General features: G+C 41.4%; 1 protein-coding gene and 1 long non-coding RNA gene across 5 annotated transcripts in view; one reads left to right on the forward strand and one right to left on the reverse strand.

The window, feature by feature from the left end:
- Positions 1–23,986, forward strand: part of satb2 (SATB homeobox 2) — a 62,809-nt gene that overhangs the window by 11,686 nt on the left and 27,137 nt on the right. For all 4 annotated transcript variants that reach the window (XM_028023717.1, XM_028023719.1, XM_028023718.1 and 1 more), the window contains exons 2-4: positions 5,103–5,318; positions 10,229–10,414; positions 22,431–22,557. In XM_028023717.1, coding sequence (XP_027879518.1) covers positions 5,147–5,318; positions 10,229–10,414; positions 22,431–22,557 — 485 coding nt within the window. In that variant the 5' untranslated portion in view covers positions 5,103–5,146. The remainder of the gene's footprint in view (positions 1–5,102; positions 5,319–10,228; positions 10,415–22,430; positions 22,558–23,986) is intronic.
- LOC114148473 (uncharacterized) lies at positions 9,223–23,373 on the reverse strand. Its single transcript, XR_003596289.1, has 3 exons — positions 23,333–23,373; positions 17,844–18,002; positions 9,223–9,236 (listed from the first exon to the last, which is right to left on the reverse strand). It is a non-coding gene; the product is annotated as an uncharacterized LOC114148473 (long non-coding RNA).

The raw sequence follows: 23,986 nt of genomic DNA on the forward strand, positions 1-23,986 counted from the left end.
AGAAGAATAAATCCAGTCTGTAGATGTTTAAACCTGGTGGAGACATTTTAACAAAGTGTTGATCCATCTGGGCTGGATGCAAACATCTCTAGAAAATAAAAAAGCAAATATGATTCCTTCCACTTCACAACAAGGCTGCAGTTTGTATCCATCACCATCATTAACAACCCTGAGGTCATATGATAAAGATCCAAAAAAGTTGAAGGAATGCAAATACTTTTCTAAGGGACATGAAGGGACATTCAGGACGACCTGCATCAGCATCATTCACTGCAAAAACACCAAATCTTAACAAGTCATTTTTCCCCAAGTTTCTAGTACAAATATCTTATTACACTTGAAATGAGACAAAACTAAATTGCATGTAACTTCCCAGCAGTAATTCCTTGATATGGAGGAAAAAGTATCGGCTCCATTATTTCACTTATAACAAAACATTTTTTATAAGTGAAATAATCTGCCAGTGAAATTAGCACTTTTCACCCATATTGAGGAATTATTGACTTAAGACAAGCTCCTATTTCTTAGTTTTGTGTTATTTCAAGTGTACTAAGATATTGGCAGTACAAACAAGACCAACATGACTTTGTAAGATTTTGTGTTTTTGCAGTGTTCAAGTCCTGGTAATCCTGTTTAAAGTGACAACAAGGGATTTTCTGTAAAGGTTGGACCACAGCAGCATGAGAAACACCAAGAACTCAAAGGAAAAAGACAGAATTTGTCACTGCAGAGTTTCCTACAGGCCTGGGCTTCCCTTAACTCTGTACAGAAATGAAACGCAGCGACTTTAATGATGTAATGATGTCTTCAGAAGGTTGATAGAAAATCCCTCCGTGCGTCTTCTTCTGACCTTGTGACTTGGTAACGTTCGCTGGCATTCAGGCAGGACATCTTATCTGTTAGATTCCTCCCAAAAAAAAGGAAAAGAAAAAATATCAACAAAACATGCAGCTTGATTCTGTATCTGCTGGATCAAATACCAGAAGAAGTGTAATAGAAGCAGGATGTGTGTAGAGATGAGGAAGATGCTGGGCATGTGTGTGTGTGTGTGTGTGTGTGAGTTCCAGGGAGATCAGAAGATGTCTATGCAGCCTGGTTCTGATGGCTATCATGAGCAGCTGGAGCAGGACTGGACCTGCTGCTGATACCGTCGGATTCTTTGGAGGATGATTCGAAAATATGAAGGAGAATCAGAACGTTACATCAAGTTTGAATTTGAGCGCGAGCCTGTGGTTCCCCCTAACATGCTATCGCAGCTACAGTAACTGCTCTTTATTGCAGCTACGACGTTGTTAGCAGTCGGATTTATTTGTGGAGCCTCCCCCCTTTTTCTCAGCGAGCCTCACGCTGTGAATTAGAGCCACCGCTGTAGTCGCATTTAAACCCTCTGCTCCCTCGCTCTGCTCAGCCCTTTGAACTTGTTTTCTCTTTTATTAAACTTTGCCGCCCGCATTTCTGGCCTCTTTGGCCTCCCACACTTTTTAATCACGCCAGAGCTAATGTCTTTAATTTATTGTTCATTTGTACATTTTCCCCAGGCTCCAAGCGCCTCTAAGATCATGAGTTTGTTTACTTTTTTTGTGGTGTTTTTCAGCTTCGCTGTTGTGGAAGAATGCGTCTCCGTGTGTGTGTGTGTGTGGGCGCGTGTGTGTGTGTGTGTGTGTGTGGAAGGTGGAGGGACAAAAGAGGAGAATAGAGAGGCAGAGGAGTGAGAACTTGGAAAATCTTTCTGCAAACAAAGATATCTGAGGGCCGTGTGACTAACATGTTTGCTTTACTGTAAAACATTCATAGCTCGTTACTTGGATGATTAAAAAAAACCTCATTTTATATAAATAGGTTCTCATTTGATGTTAGAAGCTACAAATGTCATATCAAGTGAAACTCATTTTATCTATTTTACTTTTTTATGTAAATTCAATAGAAGCACCTCGGCTGTGAACACATGGTTTCACTTTAGGTAAAAATCGTTTCCATGAATCTTTGAAAAGGCATTTATTGAATAAAGGGGCAGAAATAAAACTCCTAATGTTGTCACACTCTATTAGTGTTTACTGTCATATTTTAGCATCAGAAAGCGGCAATAGAAATAACAAAGTGCTTACTTGAATTTTGTTCCATGATATAAAATAATAAACTGTAACACAAGCTGTTTTTCTTTTTTGTGGTAGAAATTACGATCTTGGTTTTCATACAAAATGTATTTTAGAACAAGAATAATGGAAGCAATTTTTTTTTTTTTTTGTTTGTGGAGGTTTTTCAGTTCTGGTTTCTAATCGAATGTAGTTGGAGAAACAGGCAAAGACTGAAGTGTAACAGCAACACTGAGTTCTCCAGGTTTAATTCCACCTTCTGCTTCATCTCAGTACGTCAATAAGAGTGACTTGAATCAGTTTTAGTAACAGTAAATCTACTTGTGACTCAATGTTTTTGATTTGTATCTCTTTATTTAGGGCTTGACTCCTCATTTAAGTGGAGAGACCTGATGCTTTCTTGAGAACTGCAAATCAGTGAGTCGGTTCCACAGCTTCCAGATATTTTTTTTACTTACAGAGTGTCAGATATTGCTGAGGAGCTTTTGTTTGAACAACAGCTGTTCATTTGGCCCGGGTATGCTGGCACCAAGCCGCCACTCAGGCCTGGCAGCGCTGCTAATGGCATTACACATATTAGATGTTTGGCTGACACGTCCCAATCAGAAAACACCGAGCCTGGAGTGGACTTCTGCAGGCTTCCTGGCTCCATTTACTTCAGGCGAGTTGCTACACATTTTGTCACGCCATGGAAAATAACCTGAATTCTGGAAATCCACTGTACGCGTGTTGGTTTATCATATAAAATCTAAGTAAAATGCAATGAAGTTTGTGGATTTAGCAAAATGTTGAAAGGTTTGAGAGGAACGGATAACTTTGGAGGCAAATGGAACCTGTACCAGTTACTCATCTTTGAATTCATAAAAAATACTTTCTTAGTTTTCAATATTGTCACCTTCCAAAAATAATGTCATTTTTTAGAAAGAGTTATTCTTTTTGTCTAAATCCATCTTTTGGCAATAAAAAGGTGGCCTCTCCCAGCCAATATTGTTTTTGGCAAAAAGACAAAAAAAAAAAAGAAAAAAAAAGATTTTTTGGGGGGCAAAATATGTGTTTCTAAACACATATTTAGAAATGTGTGAGTTTCCAAATCAGCCTGGTTACTCCTCGTTAAAGATGCCAAACTTGTCTGAAAGCTTAACACAAGAAAACCTTGAAAGCAAATTTGCGCTTTTATTTAAAATCGATCGTTGTGTTTCAACAGTGGCAACTTGTGATGATGTTTATCTGCTGGTGGGAGCTGGGAGAGACTTGGAACTGATGGGCAGGGGGCAGGAGGCAGGGGCAGGAGGCAGGGGGCAGGAGGCAGGGGGCAGGAGGCAGGGGCAGGAGGCAGGGGGCAGGAGGCAGGGGCAGGAGGCAGGGGCAGGAGGCAGGGGGCAGGAGGCAGGGGCAGGGGCAGGAGGCATGGGGCAGGAGGCAGGAGGCATGGGGCAGGAGGCAGGGGGCAGGAAGCAGGGGGCAGGAGGCAGGGGTAGGAGGCAGGGGGCAGAGTTGATGGGACGGGCTTGAAACCCGTTGATAACTGTTCTAATTTAAACGTAGTTCAACGCTGAAAAGATTTCAGAGTTGTTAACTTGGGTAGCAACATGCATGTACCATTTTCATTCATTCATTTTTCCCCCATACATACCTCACATAATGTGTGAAGTACTGAAGATGGCTGTCTATCTGCAGCAACCACTGTTTGAGATGAAGGGTACAACCTGTTTATCAAAGCATAAAAACAAATTCTTTGTGTGTTTGTAACTATTTGTTTTTCCTTTGATAAGCGAAGAAAGTAGTTTAGCTTAAATAATCACTCCTGGATGGAGTGGATTTAACTGGACTGGCCTTTGCAGTGTTATTGTTGACTTATATTAACAAAGTGAACTGGACTGACAGCCTGTCAATCAGCCTCTTATTACAAGAACAAAACATTTTCTAGACGTTTTTTGCCGACTTTTTCTTCACTGTAATTCCCACTAATGTCAGCTTGTGAGAGATATAATATATTGTTAAACTTAACAGGTAGGTATTCTCAAACAAAGGATGAATGTTAAAAATCTATGTTTGATTCATATTATTTAAAAAAAATGATTAAAAGTGAGAGCTGTGTTGCTTTTTTCTGAAGAAAACCTGCAAAAATGAACATCATCTCTCAAGGAATAGACACATTTCACTTACAGGTCAGGTTGGAGGCCTTGTTTGTGCTTTTATCATTTTGGAATATTGTTACTTTGACGAAGCTGTTAAACAAATATTTAAATTGATTATATTTTTGAGGTATTTTTATGGCCACTGTCATACTGTTTCTCATCTTGCTATGGACGGTGGCATATCTCAAACATGATTAGGCTTTCAACATGACGTGTGTGTCTTTTTGTATAGTGTGTATACATTAGGATGAAGGATGTAAAAACAGTGTGCTACTGTCTCAGAACAGAGTAAGTTACTTTTACCGATGTCACCATATCATTTGATTTATTTTTCCATATTTATTATTGCCAGTGCTGCTTAAACAATCTCCCCAAGTGGTCAAATAATTATTATTATAATCCTGAAATAGGTAAGGTTGTTGTCAGTTAAAGCATTTGGCATTCTGAGGTGAGGAAGTCCTCATCAGTGCAGATAGAGAGTCAGCATAAAGCAGCATGAGAATGAATTATGTTATTTTGGGACAGTTGCCGCGTTCCTGTTACAAATGCGTGTAAAACTTTCTCGATATTCCGGTAATGTTGAAAAAACATCATTTTGCAATTTCCGTGTTTCCAATACATGCAATTAAAATCACGTGTGAATAAGTTTGTTCGTGTGACAAGTCAGTAAAAAATGTACGGCGCCATCATCGTCCTGCCACTTTCTGTTGTCTTCTTCATCTTTTCCACCAGTAGTAACACCCAGTTGTTGATCATGTGATGCGAAAAAGGTGTTTCCATGGTAGTTCTGTGAAATACACTAACAAAAGAATACACACAAAAAAATACACTGGATTCCTGATTTCTTGGCTTTTCTGTTGAATCCCTTCAGACTCTTTGTCTCTGACTGGAGCTCCGTTGGGGGTGTGGAGGAGGATGGAGCGAGGAGGGGAGAGTCCTGTCGCCCAGGGCAGTCCCGAGCGGAGGGGTGGCAGTCCGGACCTTAGCGGTCTCCCGCCGCCAGGAAAGAAAAGCCGACTGGAGCTGAACGGGAGCCCCACCGGGCCACGAACTCGCCACAACGGAGCCCCACCGCGGCCCCTTGGAGGTAACCGTAGAGCTGACAGAGAAATCTGACGGAGTGGTCTTCACTGGAGAGATTGAAGTAACAGTGAAGATATTTGATATTAGTTGTCTTCTAAAAATGACATTTGCAACACGGTGAGAAGAAGTGTCATAAATGAATGAAATACAGTGATTTTTTTTCGACCCTTTCCCTCTGCCAGAAGGTTTTTAGCAGCGTTGTACTCCAAACCCACAAACAGCCGCTGGCTGCGCTGCGAGCCACATGGGTTGAGTTTGGCTCCGTGTTCCACGATGTAGTGCTGTGAGAGCCCTGAGCTGTTAATCTATAAGTCAGGGGGGAACTGTATAACACAGGCTTACCAAATAAAGGAGATTGCTCCATATAAACAAGATTTATACAAGTCACTATGGGTTATCGATCCCTGCATTAACTGTGAAAGTTGTTTCCTCCTTGTGTGCAGCTGTTCATGTGTGTGCCTCCGTGTCGGTGCTTTTCATGCTTTTGCAGAAATGTCTCAGTCTTTACCTGTCCTTTCACTTTATGAATAATTGTGGCATCATGAACTCTTCCTGTTCTTTTCCACTCTTTACCAGCTCTACAAAAAAAAAAAAGATTAAAAAGTGAAATTGCTAGCCCAGATGAAAGTTTGTCTTAATCTTTAGGTGGGTCATGTCCACATTTAATCAAAATGTAGAACATTACAGAATAAGGAATTTGGCTCAGAGACACATAAATACAGTCACTGATATGTGTGTGAGATGTGAGCTTGTCCAACAAACAGTCCCACAGTGATGCCTTTAGCACACAGCTTAGCTTTACTAGTATTCACTAAGGAAGGACCAGTTGTGTTGTTGGCAGCATGATCACAGCCTTTCTCAGGGCTGTGATATCCAGCGATCTGGCTTGAAAATGTTCCTCAATATAATGATTTGTTTTTTATTTTTAAGCACGGTGGCAAAACATTGAAACTGCTCCCATGTACTGAGGCGTACTGTGTGTGACCTGTGACCCCTGTGCTGTCTGCGACAGTTGAGATGTCATAGTCGTTTGCTTACATTTCTCTTCACAAGTTCCTTGTTTCGCACAATGGGAAAGAATGCTAGCTAGTTTCATCAGCTAGCTGGCGGCTAGCCCCGTTTCCTCTCCACCTATCAGCGCTGCGCAGAGCGTGGCGTTCTGGTTATGGTGAATCTCAACACTCTCAGCTTGCTGCTACATTTTGACAGGAACACTGTTTCCTGCTGAGAAGTTTCTTGTGAGTCGTGAGTCATGGTGCTAAAAATGTACCTTTGTTCTGGAAGTCCGCCTTGAGTACGCGTTGATGCCAATGCAGACATTAATATCGGAACAGTGCATCTCTACTTTGGATGATATCATTAACATGTGCATGTTGTCTCATGTTTTTTTTTCTTTTCTTTTCTTGGTCTGTTTCCTTTCTGGTTGTGATGTCTGTATTTCGCTGCATTCACACCAATAATAGTTTATTTAATGCCAACAATGCGCATCCATGATATTTATTATTATTCAAGCTGTTTGACTCAGTTTTCAACTTTTAGCACTTTAAAATGCTTTGCTGTCCAGTCCAACAGTTAGACTTCGTGTTCTAATAGGAAATAAATCGTGGGTTTTTAAGCGTCTGTGAGAGCATTAAAATCTAAGTTTGTCCATTGTGATACATTAAAAAACAAAGAAATATTGTGTAATATCCTGGAGTGTGCCCCAGTATAGGAAAAGATGTAATATTTTAGTGTCTCTGTTGGCAGCTTTGTCTTTAAACACTGGAAAAATGGAGACAGAAGGGTTTCTTTTATAGGCGTGTTATAAATCCTACAGCATGGAAATTCTGACTAAAGACCTTGGAGAGCACACATTTTGAAACGTGCGGCACAATAATGAAAATCGATCAATTTATTTTGACGTTATGCGGTCCATTTGATGTAAATATGTTTTAGAATTGATGTCGGAATGTTTCTCGGACGGAGGATCAGTTTTTTTTTTGTGTTGTTTTTTTTTTCCTCCAGAAACAAAACCGTTTCTGTGGGTTTGAAGAGTTTGTGAAGATAATCCATCTGTGGTTAGGCAGAGTTAACAAACCGGCAGGAGGGTCAGGTCTGACCACCGGGATGCAGCAGGAAGAACGATAGCGCACTGAACAGGAGAAGGAGAAGGAGACGAAGAAGAAACCGAGCGGATAGTGAGGCAGGAGAAGGACGGGGTTTCCTGCGCTCGGTGGAAGCCACGGCTTGTAATAATGACGGGTTGACTTTGAATACAGGAAACTCCATGTGTCGCCCCCAAAACCACACGGCTGCTGCGAGGATGGGGGCCAAATGCACACATGGAGGCTGCGCCACACAGAGGATACCCCCGCACGCGGATTTACCAGCCGTCACGCGCTGCAACACTGCGAACCTGCCAAAACACACATATCTTATTTTAATATCTCCACTCACTCATCCCTCAACATATTAGAGGGATTAGAGGTTTTGAGGCAACATCACATCATCCAAACCAGATCATCCAGTCTCAAGATGCCGGAGACGACACTCGGAGCTGGAGATGGAGAGAGACGGAGGGAGAGGAGCGCGCGGGTCGGAGGGATCTACTCTGTGTTGACAGTTATATTTCCCTGTTGGGGGAAATTCACTTACTTCAATTGGCACGGTCCTCCAGTGTGTAATTCACTCCATGAGAGCCTGGAGGACTGGGAGCCGAGTGATTAATGAGGAGGAAATAGAAATATCGGAATTGACTGATTAAAACAATGGAGGAAATGGATCGGGGTCTGTGTGTGTGTGTGTGTGTGTGTGTGTGGGCTTGAACCGTTTACCATTTACTTGAGAGAACCATGAATGTGTGTGGGTTTGTTTGGCCATATGGTAAAACACCAGCGCCTGTATTATTAGAGCTGGGACGCTGCCTAATGCTCCCAGTCCATCATTTCTTCTGGGGACTTTAAATAACGGCCGGTTGACAGATGGCCCAAAACCAAAAGCCTTTCAGGAAAAAAGCTCCAGATTGGAGCAGAGGCATTAGTGTGAGAGCAGAGAGCCGAGAAGAGGAATTTTTTGGAATTGGACTCTTACTGAGAGCAGGTTTCTCCACTGTTGTTGACAGTGTTGCCATGGTAATCGATCCCCTTAAGCTGTTTCACTTTGTGTCAAGATGCAAAACATCAATGTGGTAGACCAACAGTAGCTGAGTTTTCATTACAAAAGTGCACAAAACTTTCTCCAAATTCTGCCAATGTCGAAAAATTTCTTTTTTTGCAATTGCTGTGTCTCTGTTAAGTAACACACACAATTAAAATCCCACATGAATAAACTTATTCAGGCAATAAGTCTTTCAAAAATATGCCACCCCATCAACCTCTAACTACTTCCTGTCTTCTTCTTCCTGGTTTTCACTAGTGGCAGCGTCTGGTTGTTGATCATGTGACTGGGATGATGCGGAGAAAAAAGTGTTTCTGTTGCAGTTTTGCGAAATAAATCAATTTTGATTTGACCAAAAATCCGCCTGATCCCAGTGTCGAATCTTTTTTCCGAGAAAAGAGCTTTTCGAATTGTCTCCATCAAGCAAATTTATTTTCGAAATGTCAAATTACACAACAATGTTGTCAGTAGCAACACAGCTACTGAAGAGTGGAAAGAAGGAAGGTGTTAATAACTGAAAGCCAGTAGAGGTTCTGTTTGCACTGTGCGACAATAACCTAATAAACGCAAAGAGAAATCACAGACGAATGTTTTTTCACACAATAAATCATTAAAAAAGCATAATTGTCTCACTACTTCTTTTCTTCTTCATCTTTTCTGCCAGCATCAACATCCAGTTGTTGATCACTGGAGAGGATCCAGTGATCATCCATGTTGTTGAGGCGATGCAAAAAAAAATGAAGTGTTTCCATTCAGTTTTACCAATCACTAATTTCCAAAAAACAACCTCATTTAAACAGCAAAGCTTTTTATAAAAAACTTTTTCTTTTTTTTGATTGCTATGTTTCCATTAAGCAAATTCACTTTTGCACTTCCAATTTGTGCAATTCTGTGGTCCATGGAAATGCAGCTAAGGAGAACCTGTTAGCTAACATGCAAAGCGCCATGTGTGGTGGCGTGGACCAATCTGTGGACGCCCAGTAACTGCAGTCGATTCTTCACAGAGAAAGGCAACAATTAAGCTCTTAGACATTCTGTTTAAAGTTTACAACAAGCCGTGTTGGGGACACAGCAGACGTGTGGACTGAGCCGCTTTGGTTAGACGAGCCCGACGTTGTGCTCTTTGACATGTTCTGCATGAGGGAAAGCTTCAGCGTGTCTGTAGCCTAGGCTGAACTCTGTGTTGTGCACCGAGATGTGAAAGTGACTCAGACTGGAAGGGCATTAAGTTGTCAGTATTCCATTCGCTCCAGTTCCAGTAAACCTTTGCGAGGCACCCGGGTGTCTGAACAGTCTGATTTGGACTTGATGTGGTCCACCTGGAGGCCAGTGACGGCGAGGCAAAATATGTGACCTGCATGGAGAGCATTAGTGGACATTTAGCATCGTAACGGTTATTAATGCCCTAATGAGGGCAGCTGCTGTTATCACAGTGACTGTTTTGTGTATTGGCTTTGCATATCTGTGAGAGGAGTCATTCCTAAGTAGCCTATCTAATATTCCGTTAAGCAGCTGGACGGTGCTTTCTAAAACTGCTATGTATTACTCATCTGACATCACTGCTTGACTAAATGGGGTCTAAGGTGTTCCAATACCTTATAAGTGAAACCAAGAAAGAAAAAAAAAAGCAAGTGATCTCAGGCTTCACCGACACCAGATGCGCTCCACATGTTTCTCATCGGAGGAGACCAATTTGTGCCGGGATGATCGTCAATTAATGCCAGGCCTTTAGAGAGAAGTCCTCCCTGTTCTCTTTAACTTGTTGTCGTCCCTCCACAGGTCTGATGATTCCCGTATTCTGCGTGGTGGAGCAGTCGGACGCGGGGCTTCAGAGCGACGGGTGTGAAGGAAGGGAGGAGCACGCCGAGTTTGTGCTGGTCAGGAAGGACATCCTCTTCTCCCAGCTGGTGGAGACGGCCCTGCTGGCGCTGGGCTACTCCCACAGCTCGGCCGCGCAGGCCCACGGTCAGTCACACACACATCCCCATCAGCTTCCTTCAGGGTTTTGTAATGTTTTATGAGCTTATGCCGTTTGGAACAAGTTCAAATGAGACATTTACATACACGGTATAAATAGAGGATATTTTCTCTTGTCACTGCCTGACTTTATTCCAGGCACAGTTTGTCGGGTCTTACGTTAATTTAAAGTTGCTATATCTTAGGTCCAAATTCCTGATTCTTAAAGATGCTGCATTCATCTATGCAAGAACCAAAGGAAAAGCTCTGTTGAAGAGCGGAGTGAAAGCTGGTGAGGGAGCGTCTGCAGCTGCGTTTCCATTGACCATACGCTCAGTTTGACATTTCGAAAATAAATTTGCTTAATGGAAACACGGTAATCTCGCTTTTTGATAAGAAGTTTTGATGCTAAGATGAGGTGAGGTTTTGTGGCCATATTGAAATTGGTTTATTTTGCAAAACTGCAACGGAAATTCTTGGCATCACAGGGCAGCTGATGTCGCCACTGGCACAAACCAAGAAGAAGAAGATGACAGGAAGTGCATCGGAGGATGATACAGGCATGTTCTTTAGTAACTTATCACTCGTCTGATTTTAATTGGGTTTTTCCCAGTTGTGAAATTATTTTTTTGCAACATCAACTTGATTCTTTAATTGATTTTCTTTTTCGACATTAATGGAAAATTGACAAAATACTGTGCACATCTGCAATGGAAACACAGCTGCTGCTAGTGGTTACTAATGGCATCCCAATATGGGCTAAAAGGTCACTCAGGAAGGAAGAAGCCAATACTATGAAATTAACATAAAATGATAAATTACTGTTTACAAATACTGTAAGGCAGGGGTGTCAAACTCCAGTCCTCAAGGGCCGGTGTCCTGCAACCTTTAGATGTGTCTCCGCTGCACCACAGCTGAGTAGGATAATTAGGTCATTAGCAAGACTCTGGAGAACTGATCTACACAAGGAGGAGGTACAGTAACTATTCCAGTGTTTTGTACCATCTAAAAACTGCAGGACAGCGACCCTTCAGGACTGGAGTTTGACACCTGTGCTCTAAGGGAGAAAAGCCTTCATTTTTGGACTAAACTGTGATGTGTGGTGGCAGCAGCGTCATTGTGTGAGTGTTTGACTGCAGGAAGGACTGGTGCACTTCACAAAATATAGACATCAGAAAGACATAAAATATTGATTTCAAATCACCAGTCGGACTGAATGGGGGTCTTTCAAAGTACCAATGACACTAAGATTATTTATGAATCGGTTACTACGTTGCTTACAGACAACATGTTTTGGATAGGCCATTAAACAGCTTTAAACTCATCGAATGCACTAATAACGTAATTTTCCTGTGTTATAAGTGAAATAACCTAACAGTAAAATCAGGACTTTTTCATCAACATTAAAGCATTATTGACTTAAAATGAGCTCCTATTTCTTTCTAAAAATTACTTTTTTGTCTTACTTCACATGTACTAAGCTATTTGCACTAGAAACTAGACCAATAATACTTGGTAAGGTTTTGTGTTTTTGTAGTGTACCCTCCCGATTCCTAATGCCGCCCTGGGAAACTTCCCATCTTTGCTTAAAGTACTTTTTAACCCATTCATCCTTGATATAAAGCATAAGCTTACTCACCAGGAGTGTCAATAAACTCGGTAAATGCTTGTTTTTGTTCTTTTTTTTCTCCTAGAACAGTAAAATGACAGAAAGCTTCTGACAGAAGCTTGTTTTAACAAGATAAAGCTGAATTGAAACATATTTAGCCTCTCTGTGCCTGTCTCTGTGTGAGCTACAGTAGTCACAGCTCAGCATACAAGGCAGGACAGCGTCCCTCTCATCAACGATCCTCTGATCGTGCGAGTGTGCGATGTGAAGTGGTGTGTACAGAGCAGACATTGTTATAGTGGCAACAAGCACGGGAAAGCTTGAAAAACACACCAGAGACACAGACAGAGGCTGTGAAAGTCATTAAAGAGTCAACAAAGAGCTGGACAGGAATGTCTTCGCAAGACAAAAATACACTGTGTGCGGGGTACGTGTGAGAATGTTTATGAAGCAGAGAAAAAGAAAAACGCTGTAATTTATTGTCGCACACATGGTAGTCATTGCAGCAGGACAGTGTCATTTACTGCTGTCTTCTCTCAAGTATGCAGAATATTCCATCTGGAGAAGTTGCCTCACAACGTTATAAAACGGGACAGCAGAGTGATGGGGGACAGCAGAGCTGCTGGAGCTGGCTGAGGATGCTGGGAGATCCCCATCTGTTTGAAATCTCCTAGCACTGTGTGTGTGCGCGTGTGTGTGTTCATGTTGTCCCATCTAATTCTTGTTTCAGCGTGCAGACATATTTGTACGCAGAGATTTTGTAAACTGCAAAAAAAGTGTCTTTCAAATGACTAATTTGTTATAGCTTATCTTATTCGTTTTGCTCAAGCTACATTTTTGATTAGGATGATTCTCAAATCAGAATTAGAGCTTTTGCAAAACTAATAAATTGCTTGTAACACATTAGTCATTTTTTTAAAGGTGCAGTATTATGTAAAAGCGACTTCTAAATTTTTTTTTATTCCTTCATCAGAAACATTCCTGCGTGAGTGATGATCTGAGTCTTTCATGCATGTTTGAGAAATCATTGAATCACCATGACAACCATTAAGCTGTGTAAAACACCTGGGTGGACCTAGGTCCGTCTTTGAGACGCAGCTCCTCCTCAGAACTGCAGTTTATAAACTTTCACCTCACAGAGCAGCCCTTCCCTTGACTACCCCACTCAGCTCCTTCAGACTAGCCAGTAGCAAATAGCAAACAGCTGGTGGAACATCTGCTGAGCTCTTTACAGGAGCTTCTTTGCAGTGAAACGCTGGTAAAATGTTGCTAAAGGGTTAATAGGGGAGCCATGTTGTGCTGACTTCCTCAAGGCAGAGCTTCATTTAGAGCAGGAGTTCTTAAAGAGACAGAGACCCACTCTCGCTTTAAATCACAAAGTCAAATTTCTTTTAAGCCAAATTTTATAGAATAGAATAGGATAGAATAGAATAGAATAGAACAGAATAGAATAGAATAGAATAGAATAGAATAGAATAGAATTACTTTATTCATCCCAGCAGGGAAATTATTTCGCAGTTACAGCAGCATAGAGACAAGACACATAACAACCACCACTGAGTAGCAATTGTAGACAAGATAAAATAAGAATAAAATATAACATGCTGTCAATATAAAAAGCAGCTTAGAGCAGTCCTTGCAAGGATTCAAAAATGCAGATACAGTATGTATATGTAAATATATGTACAGTAAGTGTGCCACAGTGCAGTTGTGCGAAATTGGACTGATTAGTGCAGAACAATGATTTAGCTTTTATTGTACAGTGAGATGACATGTGGCAGGAAGGATTTCCTGTATCTGTCCCTACGACAGCGGAGCTGGAGCAGCCTATGTGAGAAGGTGCTCCGCTGTCTGTCCACTATGTGGTGGAGAGGGTGCTGTTTATTATGTATAGCATTTTTATAACAACTGAAGGTAACACTTGATTGTGCTATAAATCTATGTTTCTGGAAAATACATAGTACTTCCCCTTTAAGTAAATTAAAAAAATTTTTTTTCAGTGTACGGCAGCATCTCTGTTTCAAACCAATCAGGACGGTCTAATTGAACACAGAGTACAAAGGTTCAGGTTTCTCCTTTAACTTGTCACAGGTCTTTGTTGTTTCTGTTATGGCAGCTAAACACTTTGTTACCAGTGGTAACAAAGTGTTACCACTGGGTCTTTAGCTCTTATTTCTTATCCAACCATCCTGAAACAGGCTCAGCACACACAGCCTCCATCTCCACCATGTCTCTTGAAATTCACACTAAAGTGTGTGTATAACCATCATTTAGCATATTGCTCTCTAAAGACCTCAGTTATTCTTTAGTCCAGACTGACAGGTCGAAAGCTGAAACTAATAAATTGGAGTTACTTTGTTGCATCCAGCATAGTTTAGCTGTTATCTGCTGAAAGTCTTGCTCTCTCTCACTCTCATGCAGCCTAAATGACATTCAGACACATCTCAACATGTCTAGAATGTATAATTTTACAATACAGCTTTAAGTATAGTTTCTTGGACCATAAAGCTATCACAACGAAACTGATCCGCAAAAAAAAACAAAAAAAAAACAGTCCATCCCTGGATCAAAATATCAAAACAAATATGGTTTAATATAGAATGGAAAGAATGATGTTTTCAGATAGATTGAAGTTAGCAAAATTGGAAAAGATCTGTTCTAGTTTTATTATAATTTGAGTTATTTACATGTTATATGGCTACACTACTACTCCTTTATTGAGGGGCTTTATGTATTTTTTTGTTTAGTACTGCTAAACAAAATTCATTTTAGAAGTATAGTTTCTTACTTCTCTGCACTTCATTTTAACCCTTTATCAGAGATGACGGTTGTCAGGACAACCTGGTAGCACTTTGGTACGGGATCATAATTTTAAGTCTCCAGTCATCCAGTCTCTAAATCATCTCATTTGTCGATGCATTTCAACCAGAAGCTGTTTGCTGTCCTGAGGTTCAACTCAGTCTTATAACTACAGATGTTAGCCAAATGCAAAACAGTTACTTTTACTCCTTAACTTGATAAAAAAAAACAAAAAAAAAACTTGTTCTGAGTTTTTTCTGCTGCAGGTTGTAAACTTCAGAGCTGCAGTAAACAGCCACAAAACAATCACTCAGACAGCCATTACCCTACGCTAGCGGCCTGAGCAGCTCGCTCCACAGTTAGGGGAAGGTTTACAGATGAATGCTGTTAGTCACACTTGTACCCTCAGTGTTTTTTTTTTTTGCCAAATGGAGGTCTCTGTCTGTCTCAGCAGACAATGTGCTGACAACTATGAGCCACATCAATGCTCAACGCCGGGCCCATCAAAGGCGAGGCTGAGGGAGACATCAGCGAAAGCCCAGAGCGGACTGGAGCGGAATTCACCTTAAAAAACGAACAAAGCTAATACAAGAATACAAGGACGTGAATCAGCCTCAGACAAAGCCCTCTCACACAAACCTCTCTCCCAAGCATCTTCCAAATGAATACTTTTTTTTCAAACAAGCGTTTATGCTAAATGAATAATTTTTGGCTTAAATTATACATTTTTTCCCCATGCGGTCTATGACCAAAATTATACAGAGTCCAAGCTATTTTCTCCCTGTTTGAATTGTGTCCTGCATTCTTGCGTCCCAGCGGTGTATTTAAAGCGCCGCGGCCTTTCTTTAATTAGCTCAGCCCAGTAATTAGCTGGAAGATATTGTTTATTTCAATTATAAGGGTTTGGAAGCTTTTATAGAGCGGATGAGAGCAGACCTGTACTTTACAGCTTCAATCAGCGAACAGTTAACGGTGCCACGTCTCGCAGGTCAGGCGGGGTCAAAGGGCGCATCCGGCTGCTCGCTGGAGAGTGGAGCAGATCAGAGAAGACAGTTTGTAAACGGTCTATTAAAAGTAAACTGATGGTCCCAGTCACCAGCCACTGGTTGGTGACAAGACCTTCTTCCTACAGCAGGTGGCTTGTCATGAAGCCAGACTCTTTTAGCAGAAGACTCTTAAAAATCAGACTGCAATCAAAACAAGTCAAGTTTATTTGCAGCCAGGCAGTTCAAAGTGACAGAGGGACGACTTTGTAACTGTCTTTATGTGACACTCAGGGTTCAGGTCTGAGTCCATCTCTATGCCCAGATTCCAGGCCTCATCATTCGTTTCTAGCTGTAACAACCGAAAACAAACGTAACAACTTTGGTTTAGAAAACCTGAAGCTATTTAGGCTGAAATGCTCTGTCTTTATTTTCTAATGCTGGTGGTCGGTTTATTATGGAGCAGCACAGAGACTCACAGGACAAACAATCATGCGTGTACACGTTCATGCCTATGGGAAACTTAGAATATCCTGGTAACGTAACACACGTGACTGTGGATGTATACTGGGAAGACATGCAAACGTTCACAGAAGACAGCACCGGTCAGGACCTTCCCACTGAGAGGAAACGCTTTTAAAGCTACACCACTAGAAACCTTCTTCTGTTCAAATTTACAAAACCTATGAACATTTCATCCAGTTTGATCACACATTACTAGCCTGCCACCAGCTGTGGCTACTGGACAGATGTTGCCATATTCTGCATCATTCATCAGAAATGTGACCCTTTTGGCTTTCCATACATCCAGCACTCAACCTCCACTGCTGTCCTAGATTATGAAAAGAAAACGGAAACTTTTGGTCTTCAAGCTCCTGTGTACCAGCCGTTGTGGCACGGCCTTGGTGTGGAGTGCTTTTAATTGTACAGTATCTTCATCCAGTCATTTCCTGTTGCAGTGTTGCACCAAGTATTTTTCAGCGCCCGCTAAAATGAATGCAGAATTATGAGCAGATGTGGAATAAGTCAGGTTTTAATCCTGTTCTCCGAGTTAGAGGTTTGTAAATACAATATATCAGTTCAAAAGTTTGCCTTTAAATAGTTAAATAACGGCTGAATTAAACATAAAAGTTCTAAACTGAACATGTTGTTTTAGTAATCCTCACATTTTAAGTGTTTTTGATGAATTGTCTGTTTGATAATAATTTAAAAAATAATAATAATACCGGTAATAATAAAAAAAACCCTGACAATGTCAGTGTGGATGACAGGGATGAGTTAGATGCAGGGGGTTTCCCGCAGAGCGTTCCAGGGGTGGAACCTGGAACCGTTTTAAAAGCAAGCGGCTCAGGACGGCTGCGTCAAGCATTGAGTCTCACCGTGGCGTGGGACAATGGGATTACTGTGCGCACACGCGCCTCCCCGTGAGTGTGTGCGCGCATGCATCCATGCGTGCAGGCCCCGTGCGAGCGCTGATGAGAGGAGCCGGAGACGTGAGTGTGCGTTTGTACAGATGGGCACACTCAGACATGAGCCAAGCCACCAGTCGGCCACATGAAAGCTCGTCTCTGGGAGATGGAATTTTAATGTGGAAATGAGAACAATAATTTCTACTTTTAAATGCGCACAAGAAGCACAGCCCACTGATGGGGGCAGACCAAGAATGATGGATCAATTATTAATGCATCACACAGCAAGCAGGGGCTCTGTGTGTGTGGGGGTGTGTGTGGGCGTGTGCGGGGGTGCACGTGGGTGTGTTTGTGTGTGTGTGTGTGTTTGCATGCGAGCCGCTATGTGTCCAGTGCTCTGTGTGCTGTCATGTGTCCTCTGTGAGTTCCTGTTTGTCTGTTTATTCACCCGTTCGCTTCCACCTAACTTGGCATTAGCTTCATGTTTGGATGTGCAGACGCTGCATGGAGGCAGGCTGTAGAGTCTGTCTGGATGTGTGAAGTGAAAAAAACAAATACAACAATAATAAAACATTTCTAATTTGGCATGTAAAATTTACCAGTTAGGCATAGCTAGAGCAGTTTTATTTTAAATTGACTTTTTTGAGCCTTACATTGTGTTATAATGTTATTCCCTCATCTAAAAACCTACCTGGAGTGTTGACTTGATTCATTCATGCTCGTTTGAGATGTTCTCTAACCATTCAACTGTGCCAAACGCCTGGGTGGACCTAGCCCCGCCTTCTAGGACGAAGCTCCTCCTCAGACTTCCTGAAGGCAGAGTTTCAGCAAATCAGAAAGTTTTTAAAGAGACAGAGGCCCAATTTCAAGGCAATTTTTTTTTAAGTCATATTTGATATATATAGCATTTTTATAACAAATGAATGAAACATTGTTACTTTATTGTGCTATAAAATGGCACTCTGTGGCTGGAAAATACATTATACTGCCCCTTTAAGAAAGTACAATTATCTGTAAATCTAACTGTGCCTACTATACTTAAGTGGTTTTATGCATCCATCAGCCTACATGAACTGCAATTGCTCTGACACAGTTTGTTCTGATCCTGTTGGAGTTCTTGCCTGTTCCCATGGAGGTCTGAGGTTCCTCAGGAGTTCTTCTGGGCCCTGAGGGAGAACGGCCCATTCTGTACATGGTGTTTTAACGATGCTCCCTCTGCGTGGCCCAATTAATGAAGAACACAGCTCGACCGAGTGGAAACACAGATATAGCTGGGCAGTAAACACACCAAAAAGACATCAGAGAACCAAGGGCAGAGAAAACGGGAGGAAGAAACGCACAAAGGGCGATGCAAGGGAGGAGGGTGGAATGGGGGGCAGGGGGCAGGAGGAACAAGAGAGATGATGGGAGACTTCTCTGGACGCGTCTGGATCTCATTTAGAGGATAGTAATGCGATTAGCTTTGTTTAGTTTTCACAGCTCCAGCCAGTCCCATGAAGAAGCCTATGTGTGTGAGTCTGTGTGTACTGGAGGGAAATGGTGAAACGTCCCTTCACATTATAGTCTTACTTTACACCACACCGAATTTAAAAATATAATGTTTAGCAAACATTTTAATACCTCTGGAAATTCCTTACATTTGTGTTGCTGACCAAAAGACTGTGCAACTTTGATTTATAAAAATACATTTGGTTAATGGAAACATGCTGATTTCCATAAAACAAACATTTTTTGAGAATTTTTTTTTTTTTACGCTAGGATGAGGCGGGTTTTTTCTATTGTATCAAAGTTGGTGCATTTAGCGAAACTGTAATGGAAACAATGTTTTTTTTTGCAACACATCAGTCACTCCAGTTTGTATGTAGCAACAAAGGGCTTCTTTGAGGGCGTGCCGTGATGGCGTAGTGGTTAGCGCGACCCATATTTGGAGGCCTTGAGTCCTCGACGCAGCCGTCACGGGTTCGACTCCTGGACCCGGCGACATTTGCCGCATGTCTTCCCCCCTCTCCTTCCTCATTCCTGTCAGCCTACTTTCGTAAAAAGGGACACTAGAACCCAGGAAAAGACTCCCTGGAGGGGTAAAAAAAAAAAGTGCTTCTTTGGACAATGTGCATCGCAAAATTGATCAAAAGTAGAGTGTCAGTAGCTGCACGCTCTATGACCATAAAATTGTGCGAATTGGAATTACGAAAATTACAACAAACTTTATGATGAGGAATAAGGAGCATAGCATGAAGACGTTGTGGGGAAGTAGAGTAAGGTCAGGTTCGCCCTCCAGCTGGACAACCAGCCTAAAGTAACCAGACCTACAGTGGAATGGTTTACTGTGAAATATGTTCCAGTTTTAAAATGGCCTGGTTAGGCTCTCTGTGAGGCCTGAGAGTTTATGTTCCCAGATGTGTTTCACCCAATCTGACTGAACATGAGCGTTTTCACTAAACCGGCAGGCAGAAATTTTGGCCTCTGGATGTGCAAAGCAGGTAGAGTCATATCCCAAAAGTTTTGACTCAGGCAAGCTAAATGCAAATACATGCCACATTTTTCTTATATTTAATAGTTTGATAAAAAACTCAACACTTCACAATAATGTGAAGATTATGAAACGCTCCAAATACCATCATCCTGTTACTACGAAGCTCAGTCAGGTGGAAGTCCAGAATGTAGAACCTTTGGTGTTTTAGTCTTTATGTGAATCTGTGATTTCTATTTGTTTTTTATTTCCTTGTATTTTGATATAATTTTTTATAAATGAGGCTATTTATGTATTGAATAAAAACAATAATGAATGACTTATTCATGTTGGAGTATCACAAACAATGCCAGTAAAATGTGAGAGGACAAAATATGTTGGAAGTTCAAAGGTCATGGATAGTTTTGCCATTGTATGTTTCTAACAACATTTCATAGAAGTGCTTCATGCTGAAGAAAGTCTCAGGCATAATGGTTCTGATGTTCTTTGTGTTCCCTACAAGGAAAATGTGTTTTATAGTCACTCTTAATCAGAAAATGTCACTAGTAATTATTATTTGCGCTTAATGAAATAAAGAACTGGTATTATAGTTGCCCATCAATCACAAATATTGGACTGCTGCCTTTAACCCACGCTATAGCTGCTCTAAATAATATTCCCCTCTTTTTAATTTCAGATAGACAACCATAATGCTAAATTTATTGCTAAGGTTGCTTCAGATTTCAGTCTGTGTGGTCTGGTGACATTTTCTAGAAGCGTCTCTCGACTCTGAGCAGAAGTGCTTTAAGATTTATAATGCACAAATACATTTTACAAGGATAAAATCATAACCTCATCATCATCGAAACGTTAAAATCTGAATTCTTAAAAGGCCAATTTCTGTTTGGTTCAGCTGGAATATACTCTACCAAATACTCTGCAAGAAACATGTTTCACCGATTTAACGTTCAATTGTTAGTTCTGCACTTTAAGTGGGCCACTCTAACACAGGATTGGGCAATCCTGGTCCTTGAGGGCCAGTGTCCTGCAACTCTTAGATGTCTCCCTGGTCCAACATACTTCAATCCAATAGCTGAATCACCTCCTCAGTGCAGTCAAGTTCTCCTGCACGTGACCTCATCATTTGATGCATCTAAAAGTTGCAGGACGCCGGACCTGCAGGCCTGGAGTTGCCCACCGCTGCTCTAATACATGAAGAAGATTTGAAGGTCATCAACCTGAAGTGAGTCAGAGGAAAAGTGGGGATGTTTTCTGGTTGAACTGTTAATTTTCTATCAAACACAGTGTTTCACATTAGCCTCACCTCATTGTCTCCCTATGCTATAAGTCTTTCTATGTGACTTATGGCAAACTGATCTCTGCAGCTCCTCCAGAGTCGCCACAGGTCTCTGGGCTGATTCTGCCATTAACTCTACAGTATGTAATCGGTATTAAAAACATATTTTTTTGTTTTTGTTTTGTTACATATTTGTTGAAACTGTCACCATGTTGTGACAGTTTGATCTCTGAGCTGCTATCGCTGTCTGAAGAAATACATCACTCAGTCAAAAACAGCCAATCAGAGCCAGGTGGAGGGACTTAGTGCTGTCAGTCATCCTCATGTACTCATTACTCCATGTGGTAATCGCAGAGAAACCATTAAAGGAAAACCGTTTATCCGCCGTCGGCGGCATGAGGAAAGGTGATGGAACACGGTGGTAAACATTCCCCTGTCCAAACGTTTTTGGAACCTGCTGCAGGCATCAAAATGAAAACAAATCAGTAAACTTTACCCATTTGAACACTAAATATTTAATCTTGTGGTGTATTCAGTTGAATATAGGTTGAAAAGGATTTGCAAATCATTGTACTCTGCTTTTGTTTCAATTTTACACAATGACCCGACGTCATTGGAGTGGGGGGTTGTAGATGAGTGAACTGGCTGCTGTTGGTAATCTTATATGAATATTTTTATGTCAATGAAAGGTGCAGGAGCATCAGTCTGAAAAGCGGTGCTGCTCACCTGTCAGTCAGCGGCATTAGAAGCTGCCAGTTTGGAGCAGCTGTTGCTCATGATGAGCTTAGAAATGTTTTTCATTTGTTTTTCAGCAGTTTCCACTCACAGCATATTAGGCATGACTGACAATTTTTGTGGTTGTGTTCAGGCACTTGCAGCTCTTGCTTCATATCGGGGAAACATGGGGGTGTTGGTCAGATATTTCAAAAATACTAAGTGACTGGAGCCTGGTGTAATGCAGCGTTGTCTAATATCTTTTTGTGGGTGTGCTGCAGCTTTCTTCCCAATTTAGCATGAAAGTTCTGAAAAAAAAAAAAAAAAATCTGGGTGGTAATATTTGAGAGAGAAACGTTTCTCAGGCAGAGGGTTTTAATTAACTAGACAGTCAAAGTGCTTGTTTCTAATTATTCTTTATTGTTTTGTTTTCCTCTACGTCAAGCTATTAAATTTCAGTTATTCCTGAAATTTCAATAGAGTCAAGTCATCGGCGTGAATGCCCAAGCTCGGAAAAAAATCGGAATACTCTCGTTTTTCAGAACGATACAAAAATAAAATAAATAAAATAAATCCACGCCAGCAAAACTCTCCAAATGTCTCACCGCAGAAATAAAAAACAAAACTCTAATGTTATCACAGGATTTCTAAAAATTGTAAGGACATGAGCCTTTCAAATACATGTGCTTTTTCTAAAAGACTTTTTAACAAACAAATGAAGACTACATGTTAAAACTTGCGTGGATCCTCTCTGTTTGTGTCCAGGCATCATCAAGGTGGGACGGTGGAACCCTCTGCCCATCCACTTCCTCACAGACGCGCCTGAAGCGACCGTGGCAGACATGCTGATGGAGGTTTATCACATGGTCACGCTCCACATTCAGCTGCAGAGGTCAGACTTCCTCCTTCCAACCAGCACTGGTTCAAAAAGCATGTAGGATCTCAGCTGGATGTCAGGTTGTTAGTCTACAGGGCAGCCAATGCGACTGCAGTGGTTTTCAGACGCTAAAGCCCTGATGGAGAACTATCTGCTATCTGTCTGCGTCAGATGTTCAGGGAGGGTTGATGGGGGGCAGGGGTCTGTTCTTCGGTACTTCCTGGTTCCAGAGAAGAAATGAAGCAGCATTCTGATGAGCAGATAAGAACTGATAAACTCCACATCAGAGGGTTTATTTGTTTCTATTGTCGTGAAACATTCCAGCTAGGCTTGCTTATGTGTGTATCCAAAGCAAGGGCAGGGCTCTGTGCTGCTATTTTTTAGAGTCTGACTCATTTATTTAAAGTTGAAAATAAAATAGCTAAAAAACAACAACAAAAAACAAAACAAAACAAAAAGACAGTAGAAAGAAAGAAGTTCACGATGGAACTCTAATTTGCAGACAAGGTTAAACTCTCCTCTGACTCCAACTGATGGCAGCCCAACCTACTTTCTGACTTTTCTTACTTTTTGACTAATTATTTATTTGACCACTTGGGGGCACTCAGACTGTGTTTAAAGGGGTAGTCTTCTGTCAAATTGACCTCTTTAACCTTTATATCATGTTAATGTTATTTAATCCTCAAAAACTTACCTGGAGTGTTGCCTTGATTCTTTCATGCATGTTTGAGAAACTCTGATCTCCATGAAACCATCCAGCTGTTCAAAACCCCTGGGTGAACCTAACAACCTCTTCAGAGCTGCAGTTTCCAAGCTTCTGCCTCACAGAGCGGCCCTTTCCCACGACTCCCCCACTCAGCTCCTTCAGACTAGCCAGCAGCAATTAGCAAACATCTGGTTATTTATTGACAATAAAAGAGAGAGGAAAAAAACATCTCAAATGTTTTATGCAATATGCAGGTCAGGTGTGCTCTGTAAGAGACACACATTCTTCTTATAATGCAGGACTTCATAAAAAACTGTTGATTTTTAGTGAAGACGGATTGTTAGGCACTTCAATACATTCCCAGTTTTACCAGCTTGTGTTTAGCATTGTCACGGTTGCTAGGCGACAAGAGACCGCATAATGTTTTCATGGTGCAAAGCATTTTAACTGCCTTGTTGCTGAAATGCAGTATACAAGTGAACTTTACTTGACCTGACATACACCACTGTGACGGCAGGAATAAATCTGAAGGCTTGACCGTTCGATTACGCTGCTGCTAACTTTCTGTCTTTGTGGCCGACGAAGGAACCGGCCGGTCGGTGTGAATTTGGACTCAACCACTTTTTACCAAACTTTCTTCTCACTCAGCGCTCAAACAATCTTCAAATGAATTACTGCCACCTACAGGACTGGAGTGTACATCTAATGTATCTGCTCTGGTGTTCTTCCCTCTTTGAA

This window comes from Xiphophorus couchianus, chromosome 7, assembly GCF_001444195.1.
Source record: "Xiphophorus couchianus chromosome 7, X_couchianus-1.0, whole genome shotgun sequence".
NCBI lineage: Eukaryota > Metazoa > Chordata > Actinopteri > Cyprinodontiformes > Poeciliidae > Xiphophorus > Xiphophorus couchianus.